The 25,052-nt window shown below is 40.6% G+C and overlaps 2 protein-coding genes across 12 annotated transcripts; one reads left to right on the top strand and one right to left on the bottom strand.

The window, feature by feature from the left end:
* Nucleotides 1-5,684: 5,684 nt before the first annotated feature.
* On the top strand, nucleotides 5,685-7,190 carry rassf11 (Ras association domain family member 11). The gene is made up of 2 exons (XM_006785736.2): nucleotides 5,685-5,787; nucleotides 5,878-7,190. Exons 1-2 carry the CDS (start codon nucleotides 5,685-5,687, stop codon nucleotides 7,188-7,190), a joined length of 1,416 nt encoding a protein of 471 aa, XP_006785799.2.
* A 1,080-nt stretch (nucleotides 7,191-8,270) lies between these two features.
* csde1 (cold shock domain containing E1, RNA-binding) lies at nucleotides 8,271-23,155 on the bottom strand. Of its 11 annotated transcripts, none has more exons than XM_006785315.3 (23): nucleotides 23,015-23,155; nucleotides 19,998-20,696; nucleotides 19,045-19,308; nucleotides 17,777-17,965; nucleotides 17,035-17,233; nucleotides 16,745-16,911; nucleotides 16,152-16,238; nucleotides 15,676-15,773; nucleotides 15,512-15,593; nucleotides 14,384-14,512; nucleotides 14,134-14,259; nucleotides 13,797-14,012; nucleotides 13,530-13,700; nucleotides 13,284-13,448; nucleotides 13,115-13,126; nucleotides 11,676-11,783; nucleotides 11,284-11,462; nucleotides 11,066-11,178; nucleotides 10,849-10,968; nucleotides 10,590-10,768; nucleotides 10,293-10,456; nucleotides 10,064-10,196; nucleotides 8,271-9,799 (listed from the first exon to the last, which is right to left on the bottom strand). In XM_006785315.3, the coding sequence occupies exons 3-23, from the start codon at nucleotides 19,168-19,170 to the stop codon at nucleotides 9,752-9,754; spliced, it is 2,811 nt and encodes a 936-aa protein (XP_006785378.1). In that variant the 5' UTR covers nucleotides 19,171-19,308; nucleotides 19,998-20,696; nucleotides 23,015-23,155; the 3' UTR covers nucleotides 8,271-9,751. The 11 variants fall into 11 exon arrangements, with proteins under 11 accessions (XP_006785378.1, XP_035761597.1, XP_087690362.1 ...); XM_035905704.2 differs by lacking the exon at nucleotides 13,115-13,126 and adding an exon at nucleotides 12,886-12,903; XM_087834236.1 differs by lacking the exon at nucleotides 13,115-13,126 and adding an exon at nucleotides 12,886-12,903 and having other exon boundaries at nucleotides 13,560-13,700.
* Nucleotides 23,156-25,052: the final 1,897 nt, after the last annotated feature.

Genomic DNA, 25,052 nt, shown 5'->3' with positions numbered 1-25,052 from the left:
AAGACTCTTGCATAAGGTAACTGGCCGGTTGCCCTGTGCCCGGTGAAGGCAGGCCTAAAATTAGCAACTATTACTGCAGCATTCAAAATAGTATTAATGACAGAGATTTTCTGTGGTGGGCATGTACTACAAGAAGGATCGCAATGAAAGTACAAACCTAGAAAAATTATCTGGATGGCAAACACAATCTCTGTGAACATGATGATAAATAGCATTTATCGTATTTCCTTTCCTGCTATTTTCACTGTTGATAGTAAACCACAGGTGCATTACCAAAAGCTGATACACACCCCTGTAGTACAATACCAATGACTATATACCGCATGCTTAAAATAGATCTTATAGATATTGAATTGTATTAAATGAATTGTGCATATTAACACTAGTTAGCTAGTGTTACGCAGACACAGATCACTATCTCACGCTGGACGTATGTGCATTTTTAACCCCAGTGAAGCTGTCATTAAAGCTGTCACTGCCACCCATAAGGAAGATACCACTGGAATGGCACTGCTAAACAAATGTGGATTTATTGCCTAAACAATTGTTTATACTACATGCTGCACAGAAAAGTGTGACCAGTGTAATATAAAATCAGCACATCACTTCATCTCAGTCGGGCAGTAGGGGGACATCTGTGTCACCCTACTGTCTTCTACTGGTTAAGAAATTCCATGAAATGATAGCACTACTGGTGAAGACTTTGTTCATTTCTTTAAAAAAATGTCCAAACCTCCCCTCTGTTAGTGTAGTATATATGAAATCCCTGTTTCATTTTGCCCAAACTGACCTGGAACCAAAACTTTCGGCATGGTGATGGTCTTCAGTTAAACTATCCTGAGGACTGGTAGCGGATGGTCAGGCACTGGACCACTGTAGTTGGGAAGTGTGGAGCCCCGCGCTTGCTCTGGGCAATATTAAGCACCCTCTGCTCAACTGTAACCAGAACCTGCTGTGGCCACATGAATTATGCCTTGATGTAATGTGGAACTCATATGTGTCTAGATCTATTTTAAGTCATCTGTGTGCATACAGGACCCCCCCGGCTGGCATAGTGTTTTGACAAACTGACAGGTATTTGTATAGCTGCAAACCATGATAGCTGCATGAGTTGCTGTGAACATGGTAGGTGGTACATAAGATGGGCTGACTTATAAACCACTTCTTGGCATAAATTATAATTAGCGAGGAAGTAGAAGAAGGAAATTAGAAGGAAGCTCACACCCACATTGCCCTGTCTGCACTGTTAGTGTTCCATCATTGTGGTAGAGACAATAACATTCAACTTCACAACAAGGTGTTTCCTAGCACAACATCATGGCTGTGCAGATGACAGTCAGCTCTTGTCTCTGGATTTTACATCTCTATCCTGCTGCTGAAGGATCCCATGCATTTGTCAGATTCTGTGTGGACTTCTGTAATAGCGTCCTATTGAAATAATAAGCCACAAGTAAAGTCAAGGACAGGCTGTGAAGTGCTCAAAACTCGTTATATCCTGGCAAGAGATCACTCCTACTCTCGGCTCTCTACATAGCTCCCAAAGTCCTGCCTTAAATTCAGTCATTCTTCTCACTTACAAGTCCCTTCACACTCCTGCCCCTCAGTACTTCTCTGGTTTCCATCACTTCTAAATCCCTTCCCATAATCTTCGATCCCCAGTCACTGCTGGACAGGCGTTCATTCTGCTCACCAGTTGGCAGACTCTGAGGGACATAGCTATCTGAAGTCTCCCCCTCCATTCAGAGATGCTGAAACCCTAATACAACCTAGCATTTGGTCTTACCCACAAACTTTTCCTCATTTGATTTCAAAAGTACTTTACACAAGCAACATTTTAAAGCTTTTAAAGCTATAAGGGCCAGACCAGTATTACTGAAATGATTTTTAGATGAGAAAATGTGACATTGCTTAAAGAAACACAACACTTCACGTCCAATTCAACTATTCAAATATTTCTCAGCAAAATTACCTTAGAGTCATGTGAAAAAGAACAAGCTAACTTGAGGTAACGCATCGCTATCTTAAGGTCCTGCCCCAGCATTTTGATGAGATTGAAGCCTGTACTTGGACAGAGTATTGCACGGTATCACCTTTTAGGCATACCTTACGGGTGTGCTTATTTTTCACAGGACTGCATATACATGTTTTAACCTGTGCACAATAATATGCGTTTAAGTAATCATATACAACCAAGCCTATTTTCTGAGCTAAAACTCATACAGATTTGGGTGTGCAGCTTCCAGTTGCTTTTGGCTTTCAAAAGAACGTGCTTTGAGCAGGAAACACATGAAAAACAGGCACAGCAGGTAACGGTTAAGATTTGCTAGGAGGCACTGGGTTTATGCAGCTTACTGTGGATTAAAAAAGTCAAAATAAAATAACAAAAAAGTTTAACTGGGAGAAAAGCCTGGGGTCTCATTGTAATTCATGAAATGAAAATATTCCAGTGCTTCCTTGGGATAAATTCTTTCAGTTGTCATTGCTGTTGAAGTTTTCTAATGTAGTTTTACTGCTTTATCAAAAATTTAATTCCATTTAACTCTAAAGCTTTTGACAGAATCAGACAAAATAAAAATGAATCTATCTGGAGGGCTAAATACTGCAGAATAGCAGGACATATTATGAAAATATATGAAGTTGATTTGTGTTGCACACGCTCCCATTTCCCGATGTCTGTGCAGCTGGAAGACACAAACCAACAAGCCATCTATTTTTAGGGAATGTGATTCTAAATGTCAAGGTTCCTCTTACTAGTTAAAGAGATCGAGTTAGACGTGGGCAGTCAGTCGGTTCAGACTTTGGGAATTAAAATGCCAGAATGGGAATGTTTAAATTATTAAAGGTGAATTAAGGATTTTTTTAAAAAGCATTTAAAATAAGGCACAAATTTCACAAAAATACCTTTCAAGTATTTAAACTTCACAATCTTGTTTTACATTTCCTTGTAATTGTAATGACAGGTTTCTTCTACTATTAACTTAAACAGAAGAGATCTGTTTAATCCTCTCAAACTTTAGCTGGTGTGCCCAATTTGCACAAAAATGCTAACTGAAGTGTTACAGCTACATGCCTCAGTAGGAAAAATCAGTGCTTCCTGCTCAAATGCCACAAGGAATAGAGTGTACCGATCTGCCACGTGAGAGTGAACTTCAAGGATAAACAGCTAAAGATGAGTGGTAAAATGACTGATTCAAGAATTTCTTCTTTCCAGAGAGATCTACGCTCTTCAATATGAACCTGAGAGGTTATTGGTGGCTGTTGCCTAAATGTGATTTAGACAGGCAGGAGGGAGCAGAGTGTCCAAGTTTGTCCATCTCATATTACTCCTGCCATCATCATCCAAACTGTCAGACACTACCAAATAACAACAGGTGTCCCAGTGTCCGGCTCCTGATCTACAGGCGTTCTTTGGATCTGGCCATGCAGCAGTTTCCTGTGATTTCCACATTTCCCCTTAGTTTTGGGGATATATTGTAGGAGATTTTAAGAAACACCAAAGCACGAGTGTGAACTGTAAATGTAGCACACAAACAACCAAGTGATTCCTATGGATAAATAGTCCAAATTGGTATTACATGATGTTTGGGATTGAACATTCCTAAGTGCAATGTTAACACTGTTCTACCTATAGTTCCTCTAAATGAATAAAGTCTTCCCAGCCTCTACAGGATGTTCATCTGCTCCTCTGAAAGCTGCAGGGAGACTTCTGCATAAATAAAGGCTACTGAGTCTAAATGGACCAAGAACAAGATTAAACTTGTTCTTCTAAAAAAAAAGTTCTGGTGCACAAGAAAGAGTCTGCTCTTTGCTCACATGTGTTGGTGGAGGGCTGCAGTATGTTGTGTTTGGATTGTAATCACACTTCCTGCTTGAAAGATAAAGAGGAACACCCAGAGCTAACATCTACCGCTGGTGAAAAGTTAAACACACATCTGGATTCATGTTTGGATTTGTCCTAAAACATGGTGAGACTTTCATTTAGTCTGTAATTATGAATACACAAGATCAATTTAAAATAATAAATAATAAAAGCAAATGCCAATACTGAATGCATGCACAATACAACATTCACAGCATATACTCGAGACGCAAAGTCTAGAAATATGTGTTTCATTTCATTTTAATGTTACTACGAGCATGTTGCCCGGGGCAACGTGTCAAGGTTTTTATCGCTAAACATTTAGTAATATAGATCTGGTTTTTCTGGTTTTTCCTTTTTTAGTGGAAAGATGCAAGAAGGGTGGGATCAGAAAGTTTCCCCCAGTGATGTGTTCAGGAATTTTAATTGGTCTTAATTGCTGTACTATTCGTCCCAACCAGAACATTCACTTCCCCAGAACAAACGTGTGCGAGCATCTGTGCTGCAGACAGGACAAAGAGGTAAGTCTCTACAAGATTTTGCCATGGATTTTCTGTAGCAAGTGCCCCTTTTCTGTTATTATTTATTTACTTATTTAATTACCAGAATATTCCAGTTATGCAGATGATCTTAGTTAGAAAGGGTCTTGAAAGACTTGCTTAGATGGATCAGATGCTTGTTTTGACACCACATTTAGTCTATATAATAATAATTCGTATTATTTTTAAGATATTTCCTATTACATGACCTTCTAAGCCCTCCAAATCCTAGCAAGATTTTATAAAGTCCATGCCAGCTGACTCTACTAAACTAATGACTTCTACCCCATGACCTTCTACTACCAATAAATGAATCGCTTAATCTGAAACTTTAGTAGCCCACCCCTGTGCACTGGGTTTATTCTTAATCAGTGTAACTCACTGCATGCGGCCTACTTCAAAATGTTATAGACTCTAACATACATGCAATAAGGGACACGTTTTGCTGCTACCCCGAATTAACTTTCTGGGACTCATATTCCCAAGGCAGTTTCTGATATAATACAGATTTGAGCCCCACCATCTCTCCATAGAGACATCTGTGACTGACCAGAGCCTGACATACCAGTGTAAATGCCTTCAACTCCTTAACTGCACGCAGAAGCCTTTCCCTGTGATAAGAATCCTCTTCCTGGATATCTGAAGTCCTTTTGTTTTTTTAAAGATAGAAAGGAAAAGAAAAATCTGAAATATCAAAGATCAGGGTGCTTTGATGGATTCCATCCTTAGTAGCAAATGTTGATCAGCTATTTCTGAATGACCGCCAGCGAGTAGACCATGACAGTAGAGATTGAGTTGTTTGGGCCACTGTGCTTTTCTGCCTGATCATCAGCCAGATAAGTGTGCATAGATACAGGTGTAACGTACATGTTTTGGGGTTTGTGGCCGTGTGTTATGGTTTGGGATTCTAAATAGCACTGAAACAACTGACATTATGGGAATGTGCTAATACTGATCCATGTGCTATTCCGCACCCCTCGCCCCCATCATCTTTCTTATTTTACTCTTTCTGCTATCCTGAAAGAAAAGGCATAAAAGAAAGGTATCTACACTGTTTGCCATTTTATTCACCGTGGTGCGTAACTCTGCTATTTTGTCACACTCTCCAAAGCCCTGAGGCTTGACTTACACATGATGGGCAGACAGATTACAGTGAATGTTAATGAGGGTTATTTAGCTGTCTCCACCACTTCCCCTAACACAGACAACAGGATACTCTGGTCAGTGTGCCACACGCTTTTAATCTCTTCTCTTTTTTTGGGTGGGCAGATCAAAGACTGGACAGAATGGAAGTGAAGGTTTTTGTGGATGGTGTCCCACGGGTGGTATGTGGAGTAACAAGGGAAACGACATGCCAAGAAGTGGTCCTAGTGCTGGCTCAAGCATTGGGTGCGTACACAGCATGCTGGACATTTTCTACTTGGTGACAAAGGTTATTTTGATATGCTGACGAATCCTCATTCTTTGCTTGTTCTTTAGGTCAACCCGGGCGCTACACGTTATGGGAGAAATTTAAAGACTTTGAGCGGTGCATGACACCCGAGGAACGTCTTCTGGAGACCCTGGAGAGGTATGGTGAGCAGTCCAAGGAGGTCCAGCTCAGTCTATTCCACAGAGGAGCATCTGTTTTGGATGAAATGGGCAAAGCAAAAGTAGGACGATATCAACCCTGTCCGCCATTAAGGAAGAAAGATGTAGGTTCCAGAATGAGGAGGAGTAGTGGCTCCCTGAGCCTGCATCGCCAAAGCTTGCCAATGTTATCCTGCTTAAGAGAAGAAGGTGAGAAGAAGCAAGAAGACCTGAAAAGGCCTAAAAGAAAGTCTCTGACACTCATGGAGGAGGCCTGGGACTGGCTGGAAAGTCTGGGGAAAGGAAAGGTCTATAGCACTGCCCATGATAAGGAAAGCAGTAAGTCGGATAAAAGGAACCGCATCTCTTTGGATTTCTCACTCACTGTGGAAAAAGATAACTCTGGTAGCATTAGCAGAGGCAAAGGGAAAGGTCAAAAAGCTTTGAAGTCAGAACTGGACCATCAAACCTCCTGCTGCATAGGAAATCAGACAAGGGGTAAAGAGAGCAAACACTCTAAAAAAACAAATGAGGCAAAATCCAACCTGTGTGGTTCAACTGCTGCCAGGACCGAGGAGGAGAAAAATACTCTCAGAGAAACCATAATATGTCAGCTCAAGTCCTTGCAGGACCTACAGGCCCAGATAACACGTATAGACAGGCAGATTTTTGACCTTGAGGAACATCAAAGGGCCAGAATAGCTGAACAGGAAGCACAAGAGAGGATAGTGGAAGAGATGGAGCAGATCAGGTTTTGGGAAAACGAGTTACAATCAGAGGAAGGTTACGAGAAGGATTTGCAGTATCAGTTCCTCGAGATGAGAGCGAAGGCCGTGGAATGCAAGGCTAAACTGGAGGAGTACAAGTGCAAAATGCAGTGGCTTGATTTTTTCAGAGGTGCCGCTCAAGAAGATTCTGAGACGGCTTCAAAACTCAACTCAAATTGTGCCAGTGAAATTCACGCCGTCTCGGCCCAGGATGACAATCTGGAGCAATCCAGTGCAGATGGGAGTGTAAATGTCAACAGGAAGTTCTTGCCCAGAGAAGACACCAGCCATCCTCACGCTCTAGTTCATCCAAACCAAATAAAGGAGCGGCGGCCCACTGGACCCACCGAGCTAAGGGAGTGGTGGACACGCTGGTCAGAAGCCCATAGATCTCAATCACAGACTAAGATTCACCGCTCTGAGCTCACTATATATTTGAGCAGCACCAAGGTTTAGAATCAATGTCCTGGCGTTAAAAGACAATGATCCTTCACACTTTCCATTCCAAATTTATTACCAGTGCTTACTGCATGTTCTGGGCTGGGATAAAGCCCTTCAGCAAGTATTGAACTTTAATTGCTCCTCAGTTTATTTACCTTCAGTGGGTCCAAAATAATTAAACAGATCATTAAAAACTATTGTAAGAGAAAGGAGCTGATATTAAAAAGGAAGAGACCAGTTTAGTTTTCTTTCACATTTGACTTCCTCTGTATTTTAGCACATCTGAAGTGTTTTTCATACTTAAACCTGCTCTGGTGCACCAATGAATAATTATACTGACTTGGTCATAATATTCAAGCAAGCCAAACTGAAGACTGATTTGACGTGTAGGACTAGACTGAAAGCTTTAAGCTTCCTCTATGAATTTATCCTCACCATCAGCTGTCAGTGTATCCACACTGCATGACAATGTTGCTTTTGTTGCAACTGCTGTTTAACATCAAAATGCACATACCTTGTTACTCCTTGCCCTCAAGACAGTCTTAATATTGCACGTAGTTGGACTTTCCTACCAGCATCTTAAAATCTATACAGACACAACATTTACAGACTTAAATTTAGTGAAAAACATGGCTTTGTGGATCTTTGGTCATTCTTACTGGCAGATGTGGAAAATTGCAGTGATCAAGTTATTTTCCACTCACTACAGGGAACGTAGCACCACAAATACATCGATGTCTTATTCCTCCCTCATTTGTAGCTGTGTTGGTGTGACATCTTGACCATTTTCCCCCTCACATTTAAACTTCCCTCTTCATCAAATGCAACCGTTCTGAGATTTTACAGACATCACCAGGCTACAACAGCTGATAGTGGAATCAAAGACCGCACTGAATATAAAACATTGTTTATCAAATGTAGTTTTATTAACTGATTACTTATGCATGTCTTTCTCTCTCACAACTAGCCAATGTCAGACAAACTGCTCTATATAATAAAATGAACTTCACAAGCATTTATTTTGCTTTCAAGTTGTTTTATTCAGTCTCAAAGAACACCTACAGGCTTCCTCTGAAAAGAAAACAGTACAGCTCGTGAATTTCATAAAATTTTAATTCAATTGTTTCATTCAAGAACATTAACAAAAGTACATGAGAACCTCTGTACGCGGTTCAACTGAAACCCGGTGATCTCCAGAGAAATTAATTTTGACTGTAACTTAACGTGCAGAGGCACAACAGCTCATCTCCAGAGCGCACAAGCTGATCTCCCGATTTCTAATGCAGTTTTTCTTAAAAACTGAATTTCTAATACTTCACCCCTTTTCCTTTAAGTTACATTGGTTTTGTTATATTTGAAGTTTCCAAATTCCACTTTAAAAAAAAAAAAAAAAAAAAAAAAAAAAAAAAAAGCAGCACACATTACGTATAGTATACGTCAACCCACAGGTTTGGGATGCATATCAGTATTTTTCCTACTTTAAGAGAAAGCCACCCTAAGATTGTTCTGAATATTTTGGCGGTTGGCTGGGATCAGAGGACACATCTAAATATTTTTTTTGTTTTGTTTTTGTTTATTTCGTTTTGCTTTCAGTTTTTAGGCACCTTATTCTTAATATTAGCAGATTAAGTTTCGATGGAGAAAAAAAAAAAAAAAAAAAAAAAAGAAAAAAAAAATTATGTGCAAGAAACAAACAAACAAAATGAAAAAAAAAGTATAAAAGAACTGCAGATATAAGATGCCACAAGGAATTCTGCACCTGGGAGGGGAGAGAGAAAAGAGGAAGAAAAAGAAATGCTGAAGTGGAGCATGTGAATACCAAAAAGGCATCAAAACTCCAGACTGGTGGAAGTAAATCCCATTAGATTAACTACTTTGACATTCACATATATCACACACGCGCCATGCTTCCACTTCAATAAAGCATTAAAAACTGCTCAAAAAAAACGAGCAGAGAAGAATCCTCGGTTTAAGCTTGCACATATGAGAAATATGATCCTCCTTATGGAGGGAGCTTTACTTTATGCGTTTTGTAGGAAAGCATACAGGAGTGGAAACCTGATAGCAAAGTTATTACGTTTCCATCGGTAAGGGAGCAAAAAGTAAGAACGAATATGGAGCTGAGGTTCAAACACATGCCAACAGTCACTCGCCCAGTCAAACTAGCGGACAGATTACAGGTGCAGAATTCCAGACAAACAAAATCAGGACGTAGACAGCCACACAGTCACCACTCTGACTTGGAGGGAACAAGCCCCTTAGAAACAAATACCTCCATTACACACTAATCAATTCTAGGATACATCATACGCACACACTCAGAGGTCCCCATGTACACTGCAGCGTGGAACTCTGTATCAAGTACATCATACATGGGAAGCAGGGAACTGTGGAATAAGAAAAGTTCCACTGCAGACTGGGGACAAAGATTACACATGCCAATTACTGTATGTGTGCGTATGTTTTGCGGATGAGTTTGTGTACAAGCATGTGTCAAATTAAATTCCCTTATCCCCTGCTGCTGCTCTCGGCGACAGCGTCCCTCCAACACCAAATGGGGGTAGGCCCTGTATTGCTCAGTCAATGACACCAGGCTGGCGAGTCTTCCGCTCCACATTGAAGCCCTGTAAAGACAGAATAAGTTTAATTACGATTAAAACAAAGGAAAGAAAAAAAAAGTTTTCAGGAAGGAAACTGTTAAACCCCTGAAATGCTCGCCAAGTGTCTTTTTTAGTCACTGTAGCAAATGATTTCATTATACTTCATTCTGATCAGTAACATGGATGGCTCCAAATTCCTTTTAGCCAATGTCATTTCTAAAAGGCTATGCAAACTTACAGGTTAGCACAATTCATCAGATGTGGCACCATCTGATAATCTCATCATACCTTTGAATTGTCAGGACCACGAGGCTGCCTTACAATGACCAGGCGAGGAGCACTGGCATCATCAAGCGTGATACTCTTCAGTCTGTTCACCAGGCGGTCAGGACGTGGAGTCGCCACTGGTTTAGGCCCCTCACTGCAAGAGGAACACAATGAACAAACAATGTGAAGGCCCACTGCGTTAAACATACCAGCCACAGTCCAGTTCTAAATTTAAAGATCAAGTTCTTACCTGACTCTGCGCACATTGCAGGCACTACATTTTCCTGTGCGTTGATTGAGGACAACTGAGAACTCCACTTCATCCCCAGTCTGAAGCTCCAGACCATCTTGCACTTCTTTTACATGGAAGAATAACTTCTTGCTATCACCAACTTCGTATGTGATAAAGCCAAACTGGAGGGGGGAGGGAGGGGGGAAATTAATCACAATTTTGAGTTTTAAAGTATGACCACCTACTACCCAGTGTGTTTTTTGTTGTTTTAAATCATGCAATTGAGGAGAGGAAAAAACAAAAACTGAACACTACCTGGTCTTTAACACACTCCACCATGGCTCTACGCTGCGGAACCACATTACAGGCCATCTTCTGTCCAGTCTGGGTTATTGTGCAAACCTGGAACTTCACCTGTTCTCCTTTTTGCAAACAATCAGACTTGTTTGCCATACTCATGATTCCAAATGGATAATTCTGCACTTTTGATCCGCCTGAAAATTAAAGGGGGAGGAATCAATTTTACTTTCTACAAATAAACTGTTTAAATGTGTAGTCATAATGTGACACCAACCTTCCTCTGAGAACTCAACAAGCCCTTGGTATTCAGTCTGGGAGGGGTCAACACTGCGTATAGGACGGATAACTTTCCCTGTCATCACTGTCCCACCAACATCTTCACCAATTCCATTCACTATGACGGGAAAGCAGTGGATTTTATTTGCAATCATTCCTACCTACAAAATGCCAAACAAATGTACCAAAAACAACTGGAAGTGAGTCACTGATACCTGCAGCAACCTTGGTGACCTTTTCAGCACTGACTTTGTTTCCTTTTCCCTTTGAAAGATTGTATTCCACTGTGTCTCCCAGATCCAAGTTATCCAAGTCTCCGCACATTTCACTAAAAACAAAAGCATAAGTCTGAGAATTTGATACTAAAGCGAGTTATCTGGCATTAATAAATGAATACCCCAACCCAGAGGTGTGTTCAAACTTAAATCATTACCTGTAGTGAAAGAACACCTCCTGGTCATGATTTGCTGTCTCAATGAAACCAAAGTTATCTTTCAGTGCAGCAACAAATCCATGCAGTCTCTTGGCACCAGAGGCATTACGGTTGAGGACCCGGATGGAGACGGCACTCTGTTGGCCAGTTCGCTTCACTTCATTGATTGAGAACTCCACCTAGAGGACAAACACACAAGTTGCACGGGGAAAAAGAAAAAAAGCTTCAAGCTTTCAACAACTAAACTTCAAACCTTCAAAAGATGAATTGTAGCATCAACTGTTTGCTATGGAAAGATGCCTCCAAAAAGACTTTTTTCAACTGGACTAATTAGGCTAATTACAAAGTGGAAACCACATTTGCGCTCAAGCAAAATAAACAAGTGTTACTACCTTGTCCCCAACCTGTGGGTGACTTCCTCCCTCTAGGTCCTTGGCATGGTATGGCACAGTGAGCTTCACTCCACAGTCTTCATATGCTATCACTCCCTCCTCAGACTCCTACAATAAAAGCAACACATCAAACTTGGATCATCTTTCCAATTAAGACAGCGGTCCCCAACCTTTTTTGCGCCACGGACTGGTTTATGCCCGACAATATTTTCACGGACCAGCCTTTAAGGTGTCGCGGATAAATACAACAAAATAAAACTAGTACCGGTACCGAAAAAAAAAGAAGATTTATTCATAACACACGTGAAAACACCCAGGAAAACAGAGTTAACGATAAAAACAATAACAAAATAACATTGAAAACCGATAAAAACCATACACCTGAGCCTCAACTCTCGCAGCCCAGTACCAAACGTCTCACGGACTGGTCCGAGGCCCGGGGGTTGGGAACCGCTGAATTAAGACTAGCAGTGTTGGCCAAATGTCTCTGCAATCCTACATTTTACCAGCTTATGCTCATTTTGTTCATGTCTCCAATTTAAAAGAGAACAAGTCATTTATGACTAGTGTATTAGAAAATTCTGTGCACACAGCCCACATAAGCATTAAAGATAAATGTGTGCAATGCATCATGCTGTAGCAGCCTAGTTAGTAGTAGTAGTAGTAGTAGTAGTATTCTACTACAAGCAGTGTTGAGCTTTACCCTACAATTTAGGGCTGCATAATTATTCACTGCTCTAGTTTTAATTATTGAGAGCAGTGACTGCGTGAACCAATCACAGCATTAACTTTACTGGCTTTATAATGCTAGATATTTAATAATAAAAAACTAAAACACTGTTACTTGACTGAAAATGGCTCTTAATCCATCGTTTGCCATTTCAGTTACTGTATATCGTTTTGAATGCAAAACCAGTAGCGCTTAATTGAACTGTTAAAACACAAAATCAAAAATCTGGGTGTAGTTTACAATTATTAGGAAGAACCAAAAACTTGCTGCACACATTTTAAATACAACAGGCTGACAACCACTAAGAGGAGGACAACCCCCCCCCAAAAAAAACCACTAGCATTCGGATTACTTTTGTGCAGCCCTACAACAAAGTGAAGCCTCAATTCCAGATTCCATGGGTTAAATGATGATCAAACCTCACACTGTAAATTAATGAGGTGAAGGACACGAGAGGGTCAGAGGTTAACAAAGACTAACCTTTTCTACAACTTTACCCTTTAAAAGCAAGAGAAAGATTTATCAGACAGCAAGTCTCGGCACAACCACAACACTTCACTTGATCATTGGATTTCTAGACTTTACGTGACAAAAAGCTTCTTTAGATTATGTGTTAGTAAAACAAATTGCGACACTGATAGTTTGTACAACTGGAGTGTCTTTAATTGTGATGCACTTTCATGTAGCTTCATGCAGGTCTCAGTCCTACCTTATCTTTTTTCTAACCAACAAGAAGCATGAACAGGAAGTCATTGGAGGAGGAAAGCAAAGAGGAACATTAGAACTAAAACAGTGTGAAAATAGGGATAGATGAGGGGGAAATGGGCTTCGAGGGTAGTGTCATAAATGGGGATGATTTAAGTTAAAAGCTGTGTTACCTTCTCCTTGCCCTTGGTGGGACTGATGTTCTTGGCGGTGTTTCCAACAACTTCCTTTTCCACTACACCCACAAAACGTTGCTCAGACTGGATATGGAAAGACACTGTGCCTTTCGGAAGCTTCTTAATGCGCACTGCATGGTTTCTCTGAGCTGACAGCATATCCTGGCAGGGATGACATTTATATTAGTATTTTTACTTAAAAGTAACTTGAATGTGCCTGCTTAGGTAATAGAAAATACATACTTTTTTGAAAAGCTTATAAACAGGACCTACAGGCACAACAGTGAACTCCACTTCATCTGAGATATGAAGCTGGCCCTCCTCTAGGACTTCACTGAAGTGAAAGAACATCCTGGCATCCCGATCCACACACTTAATGAATCCAAAGCCATCGCGTATAGCTGCAATAACCCCCTAAAAGAATACATGATGATGCATCATAATCAACATCTGTGATGAATGTACTATAACATAATTAAAACCATTTATAGCTGCTGTTTTGCAAGCTACCATTTCACGATTCTCCTTGGTGAACTTGAAAGTGTCTGGCAAGATTTCGATGTTGGTAGCCCGCTCAAGCTTGTCTCGGCGATCAGTAGAGATGTTGAATTGTATGTGGTCTCCTTCCAAAAGAGTCACCTTGGTCTTTGTGTCCTTCTCGCCAAACGGCAGTTCCTTGTCATTGAAACCCATCCTTACACTGACACGACCAGGCAGAGGGTCATTCTGTGGAAACAAAGTTTACATATCTGTTAAAATTGTTTTAAATTCTTGGGTTGTAGTCCATGCTCCCTTTAACAACAACAAACTGTCTTCTACTAAATAAGGTTTATCAGAATCTCCTTGCCTGGTTCTTGGTGGGGACTTTGGGAATGACCTTTACAACGGTGCCTTCAAACTGCTCAATGCTGATATCCTCAAAGATGACGGTTCCTTGAGGGAGGAGCCTCACGTCTGTTGCTACTTCTTTACCCTATTGAAGGTTACAAATTAATCAAAGTCCTTTAAGAGTTACAAAGACAGTCAAAAGTAGAGCTAAAGCTGAGTGATACATTTTCAAAACGTTCTACTGAAATTCCTAAAAAGGTAGCACTCACATTTCTATCTTTGATGGTGAACTCCACATCATCTCCAGCCTGAAGAGCCTCTAGATCACCTTTGAACTCGCTGTAGTGAAAGAAGATTTCCTTCACCACATCTGCTCTTTCAATGAATCCAAAGGCCTCCTGAAATTGAAAACAAGGTTCAGCATAACAGGTTGGTCCCGTTTCAATAGTTGAGCAATTGTAATAAAGCTTGGGAACGAATGAGGAGGGGAAAAAAGCCTGCCAAGGGCAAAATTAAGTTGTTTTTGTAACCACTGTTATATTCTACAAACATGACAAATCATGTATCTGACTAGACAGCATTGAGAGACAGAGACACACACACACACACACACACACGGCTGTTCGAGATGACGATATAAAAACATCTATCATTTCATTTTACGCCATCGTTTGTTTCGTGGTGTCACAAAATAAACTGTTTACAGCAATATTTTTTCACCGTTTTGATGGTCACTGTAGTTGCTTTATTAATTTCTTAAAGTTCTTTCTCTTATCTTTTATATAACCACACTACGGACGGACAAGCGCCTGTTTTTATGCGTTGTGGTTAGCGACAACGACGGTAACACCATTGCGTGTCCACTTGTTTATGTTCCACATAAACCTTTCACAATAAAGCTCAAGATCCTGTTGATACTTTTCAAAATAAACTGAATCACGTGAAAGAGCAGATTATTTACAGATGAGAAGTAAAAAAGAGCCGCCAGGTGTTAAAAAAATAAACCTTAAACTCAAACGTTAGAACAGGCTTTTCCCCGCAGCACGCCGTGTAATAAATACTGAAAGAAAACGGCGGCCGTTACAACTTCTGTCTAAAAATGTATAGTTTCATGCATCGGTTAAAACACTTGACTCCAGCTACATGACACGCAGCTGGAAACACTTCCTGCAAGTTGCGCTGCCCGAGATTTATTGGGATATGAGATTTTGGTCATATCGCACAGCCCCACAGACACACGCTTTAGATATCCAAGCAAACTTTACAAACCGTAAAGTTCACCCAATACTCAACTATTCTAGGCAATTTGTTTTGTTTTGTCAAATTTCAAAGATATTCCACTAGAGAGAGAAAAAAAAGAGGGAAAAAAAAAAAAAGTTGTTTTGATTGGATCTTACCTTTGTAGCACACACTACACCCTGGCACCTCATCTGTTTTTTCTTCACAAGCTGAATATTACGAGCGCTGACTGCACCAGTACTGAAAAACCACAAAGGAATGAACATTAAACACCCAGTGACAGCTGCTTATGGCATTTATGCTACAAGTGCTGCACACTTACTGCTTATTGGTCTCCATATAGAAGCTGACTTTGTCCCCCGTGTCCAAATGGATATTTCCCTCCACGTCATCAGGAGTATATGTAAGGTAAAATACTTCCTGTGAAAAGACACCACTGATTTAAAAAACACTTAATAACTATGTAATATTCAAAACTACCAACAATGAAACTGAGTGAAGAAAAGACTGCCATGTGCTGTGGAGGCTGAAGGCTTTACATTGACTCAGTGCCACCTAATTTGACTAAAAGCAACACCTACAAACACTGGCTTCTGCCCTTTTTCATTAGTAATCATGTTAGATTGATCAAATAAGCATTTAGCAAACTCAAACAAAAGATGCAAGAAGTTAACCAACTGCCTCTGTACAAAGTCTACTACAGAGGACAGGAGATGAATTTAAAGAAGAAACCCACTCAATTACATTAACATGCTGCAGCTTGCTGACTCAAAGTGTAATCCATGCCACCCATCTTACCCCATTTCTTTCATAGCAGACACTGCCAGTGGGCACCTGTCCATGAGCAGACTTTCCATCCAAATGCAACGGGATTGATGACACAACCTGCAGTAAGGGGGGGAAATTACAGGTAGAAGCCATTAAACCACTGTTTCATTGGGCTGAATAGACAGCTACAAAGCCAAATAAAAAAAAAAAAAAGTATGGAAATGAGATGAATAAAATGCCTGAATCTCAAATTGTACAAATGCAGGTGCATGAATGCTCTAAATGAAGATTTGAGTAATTTGTTTATATCAAATAACAAGGTTAGTGGCATCATGTAGTTATGTTTATCACCAATGATACCAAGTGTTTGGGAAACTGGCTGTTGTATAAAATACAGAACTGAGTTGTCAAGTGAGAAATTCTCATTCGTACACATTTGTTCAGACATTCATCATCTCAAGCAGACACTCATGCCAGTTTTTAGTTTACATTTAAACTGTAAATCAGGATGAGAGACAAGCTTGACAATTATAAGAATGACACTGCTTGCCCCAAAAAATAAAATAAAAAAAGCTAAGCTGACAGACAAGGACATAACCAAAAATAAAATGGTATTCCTTAACTGGATGAATATAACCATGCAGCACAGTAAAGGGATAGGCGTGCAGGTCTGGCCCCACCTGGCCCGAAATGCGCTCCTCTGGCAGCACTTCTGGCTTTATCTTAAGCAGCTTCACTGCTATGGGCTTGCCAGTGCGCCTGTCAGAGGAAACTTCAAACTCTACATCATCTACAGAGAAAGGGACAACAAATAGAAAAGAAAATGAGCAAACTTCAAATGACAAATACAACCTAAGTTTCAATAAAGTCAGCAGGAAATCAAGTAAGTTTCTTTTCAGTAAGTCACCCTCACCTCCTATTTTAAGCTCCTGCAGGTTGCCATTGTACTGGGAGCAGTGGAAGAAGAGACGAGCCTGACGTTCAGAGCACTGGATAAACCCATAGGAAGTCAAGAGCTTCTCCACCACACCAGTCTCTCTAATGCCAGGCCCTGAGCCATTGGCATATGCAGTGTGCCCATTGTTGTGGAGCATGCCTGGGTCAAAACTCATCTAGAGAAGAAGAGAAGCAAGTATTAAAAAGAAAGCTACCAGCAGTACATAAACATGTAGTTTAACAATTAGGATGCAGCAGCTGTGTTGGATGCCAACCTAAAACGAAATAAATACAAAAGAAAATGAAAAATCAAACATGCAAGTATAGCACTTTCAGGGAAAGTGTGGAGGGGGCAGGGTGAGCAAGTAAAGCCACACGAGAATCTTTGGGGGCTAAGACGCACTGATTTCAAACTTAGACCACAAACATAACACAGTAGGGTTTCCTTTTCACTCATGCACCTGAAGCTGAACTTGACTCACTCCATTTACAGCAGTGTGGCAGAATTTCACACAGTTCTGGTTAGACAAACATTCAATGTGTTTCCATCCATTAACCAACTACTGATTACATGGCAATATCACCAGAAACTTGTCAAAACGCACCCTAGTTAATCTTTGGGGCATTTGTTTTCATCCATGCTGTTAGCAAAAGTCACAACACACCAGCAGCTTTGAGTGGTTAGGTCAGTGTGGGCACCATCAGATATGCCTCCTTACTGATCTCTGATACAAAGGTGTCCGCTTGTGTTTTTTACTGCCTGGGTGGGGATGGCAAGAGACGGAGGAGGAACGGGGGATAGGTACGGGACCAGTAGAAGCAGATGGGGTAGAGCCAGTGTTGCGAGCCACTGGAGGTTCAGAGGAGCCTCTTTCCATTTCTGACACTGGGGACAGGACTGGGATATGCTGCAGAGAAATGGAACGTTTGGCTTTTACTCTGCCTACAGTTTCCCATCATCTCAGACAAAACCTGCTGAACTTATAACTCAACTTTTGCGGTATTATAGAGTCCTTTAGGCCCACCACATTCTGACGTGTTCTACAAAAAGCAATGGACTAGATAGTCATCACAACCACCACCAATACTTAAACCAGGAACAATAGCAGGCAGTAAAACCATCAGATCACTCAACCCTGAAAATTTCATGTTGAAGGGAGCGATATTTGGAGCGCTACCAAGTCCCTGGTAGTACTAGAGCGCACTCAAACAGGAACGGATCTACAGAGGAAGCAACACTAAAAAGATATCTAAAATACATTATTGGCACAGACAGTCATGGGAATGATTTAAAAACAGTGCTGCAATTAAAAAAAAAAAAAGTAAAGATGGAGAATCAGAAAATGCAAATGACAGGTCAAAGAGCGGTGCATCTACAGTGGACAGGAAGTTGGTGATGGATTATGAGTAATGGGGGAAGAGGGAGGGGATCCCAGAGCAGCCTCTTGCTAGCCCCTGTCCTGCAACTATCACGACTCCTTATGACACAACGCAAACGCACATGAATCCCCAAAGAGAATTAAGGGCTTTGGTCCAGTGCTGATGGATGAGTACTGTAAATACCATCGACTTAAGATCAATTTTCAGTTTTCCTGAGAACCAACAAGTATCCACCTTTCATATGCATCTGTGGTCCTGGATTTTGTGTGTAGTTACGTTGAAGTGTTAATATTGTCCATCTTGAGTCACTGCCCTCCCTTTTACCAGTCTGAATATTAATCGGGGAGGGTACAATGTGAAAAAATAAAATAAAAATAATAAAAACAATTTAAAATGAAAATTAAAAGTGCTCGTTTACATCAAATTTCGGTTGTCTAGTTGGCAGAACACCCCTCACCCTGCAAGAAAATAACTGAGTAGAGGCTAGTCTTGGGAGCCTGAAAAGATGAAAGAAGTTATGCCATTCACAGCAAAGATGCGGGGCAAGGTGGGTGGATGGGTGCTCGATGGGGTGGGGCACGTAGAAAGGTGGGAAGGTGAAACTTACGGATCGGCCATATGGCGACAGGCTGAGTCCGACAGGGGAGGTGCTGCTCAGGTCAGCGCTAACAAACGCGGTGGGTGGCGACGCAGGCAAGGTAAACTCAACAAAGCCTTTCCAGGGGCTGCCCATATTTTCCCATAAACTTGAACAAAACTTGCTTGAGCACTTGCTGAACTTTGATATAGGTTTTTGTTTTTTGTTGGAATTTTTTGCTTGAGTGTTAAATACTATTCTTATGCAACCACCCAATGATACACCGCTGGATGTCTGCAAGGGTGAAGAGAGGAACAAACATAATAGGTAAGGCAGGTCAGCCAGTGTGCCAAGTGTCACAAACAAAAAGGAAAATAGCTGCAGGCTTTAATCCCCAGAGAGGATACAAAAAAAGGGGGGGGGGGGGGGGGGGGGAGAAGGCAAAAAAAAAGGAGGGGGGGGGGGGGTATGGCCTGAGAACGACAAAATAGGAAGAGTGTGGATCAGGTAAGGGAAGGCAAGTAAATCATTTTCCAACAAAACTGAATGACTACTTCAAGTATTTGGAGGTGGTGGTGGCTCAGTGGTGCTGGCTTCTTTCACATTTTCAGAATAGTTATCTTTAACAAAAGGACAATGTAGAGGTCACTAAGATCAAATCAAAATTTTACACCAAGTATCACTTCCTGCACTCACTCCACCAAAAGGATGTGATGTCACATGGAGAAAGCAATAAGTATGCAAGATTCAAGTCTAACCAAGCACTGCGGTAGCTTGGAATTGGCTGCTGCAAACAACAGCTTAAAATATTGTCCTACATATAGAAATTTAAATGAGGTACAAAAAGAAAAAAAATTAGTTTGCCACTAATAAACCTAATAATACAGAGAGGTAATGATGAGCAAAACGTGTGACATAACCAGAAGTACATTTACAGCCATCAAAAACACGCTATGAAGGGCTTCAACTGACTCGAGACCTACCTTTATTGGTCGCCTTGTGTCTTGTATCTCTCAGGATTTTGATGAACTAGCAGTTTTTGTGGACCTCTTCACGCACACAGTTGAACACGCACACTTGTTACAGTTTCTGGCACAAGTTCTAGATGTTGCATAAAAGTAAAAAATAAAAAAGGGGGGTGGAAATTTAGAGCAAAAATAAAACAAAAAGGCAAAGGCAGGTGCAAAAAACACTGCTCAGGAAAAAGGAGAAAAAAAAGGGGGTAAGTTGGGGAAGGGAGCTATGGAAGTGGGGAAAAGGAAAAAACAAAACAAAAAAACCAACAACAACAACTAGCAGATAGCAGCCCACTCCACACCCCGGTGGTGAGTCGGCGGTGTAGTGAGGATGAGGAGGGCTAGGAGCAGCGTTGGGACGTGTGCTTTGTCAAAGCTGTTGAGTAGGCACAGACTTCTGGTTTCAGATCAACTCTGGTCTTCTCAGAATATGCTTGGGCGCAAGTTTGCTTCTCTTCCACTTCGCGGTTGGGATGATGTGCGTATTCTTTGGTCGTTTCAGGATTTGGTTACTTTTTGCGTTTAAATCCTTGAAGTGATCCTTTTTCACCCACGCTTCTTCAGTGTTGACTTTGTTTTGGGAGGTTTGTCTTCAGTTTCTTTGATTTGATCTGAACTTGAAGCAGTTGCGGATGGTACAAAAATTCAGTTCGGTTTCACTTCATACTGTTTGAAGGGGGATGAAGAAAAAAAGAAGATCTGGTTAGATGAAAACTTACCACCAACTCCACTGATCTAAATTTAGGTTAAATACAAAATGGCCCAAGGGCTCCATGAGTCTGTAGTGAGAGAGAAAAATTTAATTACACTGTCAGCTAATATGACTATTCTGTCACATGAAAACAAGTAAAAACCCCAAGCACCAGCAGCCTGAGGTTTTTTGGGAACATTTGATTCTTTAGCCGCACTCAAGTACAAAAATAAGCTTTCCTCAAATGCCTCTAGATACAATGCTATGCAGCTGACAAGTACTTTGGATCAACAAGTCCTTGTGCATACCTTCAGTTCAGGCTATGTTATTTATGGCAACATTTCAGACCAAGGCCCTCTGTTTCATCATTCAGCCCCCCCCCCCCCCCCTTGTTCTGCATGCACACCACTGTAAAGATTTTCAGAGGGGCTAATATGGCAATCAAACAAAGCATTGTAACATGTGTATGATCTCTCCCCCCCCCCCCAAAAAACCAAACATTTTTTCCAGAAACTCCAAGTAACATACAACACACCAGAGCAGGATGTTGTTGACCTAAATACCCTGCTCTGAAAACAAGATAGCTGAGCCAACCAAGGACACATGATATCTATTCTGCTGTGACTATGTTGCAATGTCTCCCTTCTTACATCCCACTAGGTTAGAATATGACGTTGTTAAAAGGCTCAAATGTGATTGCTACAAGGTTGACTGCATACGTGTATTAAAGGCTATGAGCCAGGAACCGAAGACAGCTTCTGTGGTATCTAGGATTTTTTCTGCTTTTTATTTCGCAGGAAACGAGAAAAAAAAAATCCACTCACGACACAACTAGCAGCGATCGGCCGTTTTAACCATGTTTTTTGTTTATTTATTTATTATTTCAATTGGGACCAAACTATTTGTTATTTAATAGTGTGGGAAAGATATCTCTTATGATTGGACATTTATTAAACGACAGTCTTTTCTCTGGGCAAACAAAACAACCGCCCCGACAGGAACCACCATGTGACTTCTCAGCAATCCGCTATCCTCAGCTGGAACAGCCAACATGGCCTGATCCAACACGTTTCGGTATGCAACGCCATTACGAAAGTTACGTCTAACCAGTCGATTTCAAAACACACAATAAACTAAAACATAGTTCGTTAAAACTTCGTTCCTTTAGTTCTGTTTTGCTCATTAAGCAAAGTAACCCGCACAATCACATTTAAGGATGTCTTACTGACCTTGTGTGGACAAACAGAACCTGACAGATTAACATTCGCCGATGCTAATCGTCGTAAACAGCTACTACTCCACTGTCTTTAGCAACACTTAAGTTAATGATGAAGAATTTCTTTAACTAAAACGCATTCAGTTCTTTTGTAATTACCCGATGACTTAACTCCTGTGCAGCTTGGAGTCCTTGAACATAAAGTTTGCTGGTAATTAAGCAATGGTTCAACGTTGTACACTGTACATAGAGATAGCATTTCGACTTCTCTTTCACATTAATGTTTAATGTGGTTTCGGCCATCAGTCAAAATATGTAGAATTTCTATGTATTAATTTAGCTGGGACTGATTATAAAGAATTTTTTAACTGGAAATCATATTTTAATGGAGACGTTTTTTAGAACTGGATCGTATCACACGCCAACCTGCAACACGGGCTATTTAGGCTAAACGGACAATAGAGTTAAGAACAGACAATGCCAAAAGTGACTGCCGACACCAGGACAGTTCTTTAAAAAGTACTTATAATTATTTACATTTTAATTTCTTGCCAGTCAAGAACAACGTTAAATATAAACACTCAGTTTATTCATTTCTTTACGTCGATAACGCAATAATAACATTATCGGCGTTAACTGCACGAGGACGGAACAACAAAGAAGCTAGATATAAGCCTCGTGCTTAAATCTATTTAAATGCCATCTTTGTCTCTAAAGTAAACCACATTCATTTTACACACGTGCTTTTTCTTCGCCAGACTCTAATACGTCTTAGAAAAACATCACGCGCCTGTTTATTTATACCTTCGACAGCATAACTAGGCCATTGGCAATGCTAAGTAGCTAGTAGCGACTACGGTTAGCTAGCATGCTGTTGTACTCCTCGGCCCTTGCGTGATTTATGTGGAGCTGTAACAAGGCAGCCCCCACCCAGGCCCGAACTGTGCGTACGACTAAGCGCTGACTCACCAATTCACCTCTAAGTACTCACTGACCAAACAAGAAAACTATTATTGATATATTACCAGTACACGCTTAAATTCTTCTGCTAAAAGGGATAAAATATTAAAAACTCACCCCAACAGCTTTCAGCACTGTCACCAGCGCCGCTAGAAGCAGCACGGCACATTGCGTAGAGATAGGGAGGCGGCTACCGCGATATTTGACGATACTAGGTAGACCAAAGATCCTAAAGCGAAGAGTGGCTACGCAAGGTGCTGATAAGAAACCGCCTATGTGCCGCAAAGGAACATGGGAGGCATTTGCGTTATAGTAACATTAACATTTTATCTACCTCGCTGTCTAGACTGGAAAACAGATATGTAAGAGTAATCCAGTAGAGTTCAATAAATAATAAACCCATTAATTATTTGATTAATGAGTAAATAATAACTATCATGCCATTTATTAGATAACTAAACTGAATAGGTGTCGCCATAACTAAGTTTTCTCCCCATACAGGAGAGTTTCTGAGACTATACGTTGCGCAAAAACCCAACATAGGAAAATGTAACATAATGCATCAACTCAACTCAGCCCTTCACTCACTTTGAAATTACCCGATACTAATATTTTTTTCAACACTGTAAGTGTTTTACGTTACATTTTTACTTGAAATGTTGATAACTTTTATTTATTTTTATTTATTTATTTATACTTTATACACGCCGACTGCCGCACTATGAATTGTGGGAAATGTTGGGCCACGAAGTCTACACCGCCACAGCCTTAAAATTCAGGGAAATGAAGGACGCATTTGGGGGCTGCACTTCGAGCAACCTTTACATTGGGACAGCCTTCGGAGCGCCGCTGTGACGTAATCGGCCTTAATATGCAGCCTTAGGTTATTATAGGTTATTATGATATAATGATTATTATGATACACACACAAACACACACACACATATATATATATATATATATATATATATACACATATACATATATATACATATATATATATATATATATATATATATATATATATATATATATATATACACACATGTATATATGTATATATATATCGTCAATTTTATATATATATATAAAAACACCCAGCACGCCCCCTGCGGGCGGTTTATCCTTCAAGCTCGGGTCCTCTACCTCTACCAGAGGCCTGGGAGCTTGAGGGTCCTGCGCAGTATCTTAGCTCTTCTGGACAGAGATCTCCGATGTTATTCCCGGGATCTGCTGGAGCCACTCACCTAGCCTGGGAGTCACCGCACCTAGTGCGGTGACATCCTCTCGAGCTCTTCTCTGAGCCCTTGGTATTTCTCCAGCTTCTCGTGCTCCTTCTTCCTGATATTGCTGTCATTCGGAACCGCTACATCGATCACTACGGCCGTCTTCTTCTGTTTGTCTACCACCACTATGTCCGGTTGTTTATTTATGTTCCCCTTAATTTATTTTATTTTTTGTTCTCACTTTTGTCTCACCGTCTTTGTCACTCTCTCTGTTCCTCATTGTACTACCACAATGTCATCTTTTATGTGATCCCTGTTTTACTTGATTGTATGTCTAAAATGTGATAAATAAAGTTAAAAAACAAACAAAAAAAAAAAAACAACAACTTCGAATTGGGACAGCCGTCGTCGCGTGGAGGTGACGTAATCACACTTAAAATGCGTACTTCAAGCGTGCAGACCCTGAATTGGGACACAGCTTCAGTCTCCATACAGACAGGACACTTTGCAGCGTAATTGCAGACAGGTGCGAATGACGAGTGGAAGAAAGCAGCAACACGATAAACATATGTAGCCTTGCGGAGCCGGCCGGGCAGACACCGAGACCATGACAGAGTGCAAAAATTTTATACTTGACAACACAAAAGGAAAAAAAAACAAAACAACACACAACAAAAATCAGAATGTGTTTTTGATTTGGATTTTTATTTAAAGGTGAAACCTTTTTTCTTTTCTTATTTTGCCAGATTAGGCATTTTGATTAATTTCATTGAAGTATACTTTTTTTCGTTTTGTTTTACTTTGATGCTATAATAGATGTATTTAAAATTCAGTAATATTTAATACTATATTGCATCATGGCAAGGTCTCCTCAAGCTGCTTTATACTTTAAGGTGAAAACACTACAGTAAAAGCCAGGAAACCCCAAC

Source organism: Neolamprologus brichardi, chromosome 20, assembly GCF_056152115.1.
Source record: "Neolamprologus brichardi isolate AB-2024 chromosome 20, ASM5615211v1, whole genome shotgun sequence".
NCBI lineage: Eukaryota > Metazoa > Chordata > Actinopteri > Cichliformes > Cichlidae > Neolamprologus > Neolamprologus brichardi.
The sequence above is the reverse complement of the archived record's forward strand: the minus strand, read 5'-3'. Positions and strand labels throughout refer to the sequence as shown.

What these genes read in the sequence shown, in the direction of transcription:
- csde1 (XM_035905704.2), bottom strand. Translation starts at nt 19,170, where the DNA reads ATGGGCAGCCCCTGGAAAGGCTTTGTTGAGTTTACCTTGCCTGCGTCG. An exon ending in CACCTTTGTATCAGAGATCA is followed by an intron (nt 17,234 to 17,776) that starts GTAAGGAGGCAT and finishes CTTCTTCTCTAG; the next exon opens with ATGAGTTTTGACCCAGGCAT. An exon ending in TGGAGTGTGTTAAAGACCAG is followed by an intron (nt 10,457 to 10,589) that starts GTAGTGTTCAGT and finishes TCCCCCCTCCAG; the next exon opens with TTTGGCTTTATCACATACGA.
- rassf11 (XM_006785736.2), top strand. Translation starts at nt 5,685, where the DNA reads ATGGAAGTGAAGGTTTTTGTGGATGGTGTCCCACGGGTGGTATGTGGA. An exon ending in AGTGCTGGCTCAAGCATTGG is followed by an intron (nt 5,788 to 5,877) that starts GTGCGTACACAG and finishes CTTGTTCTTTAG; the next exon opens with GTCAACCCGGGCGCTACACG.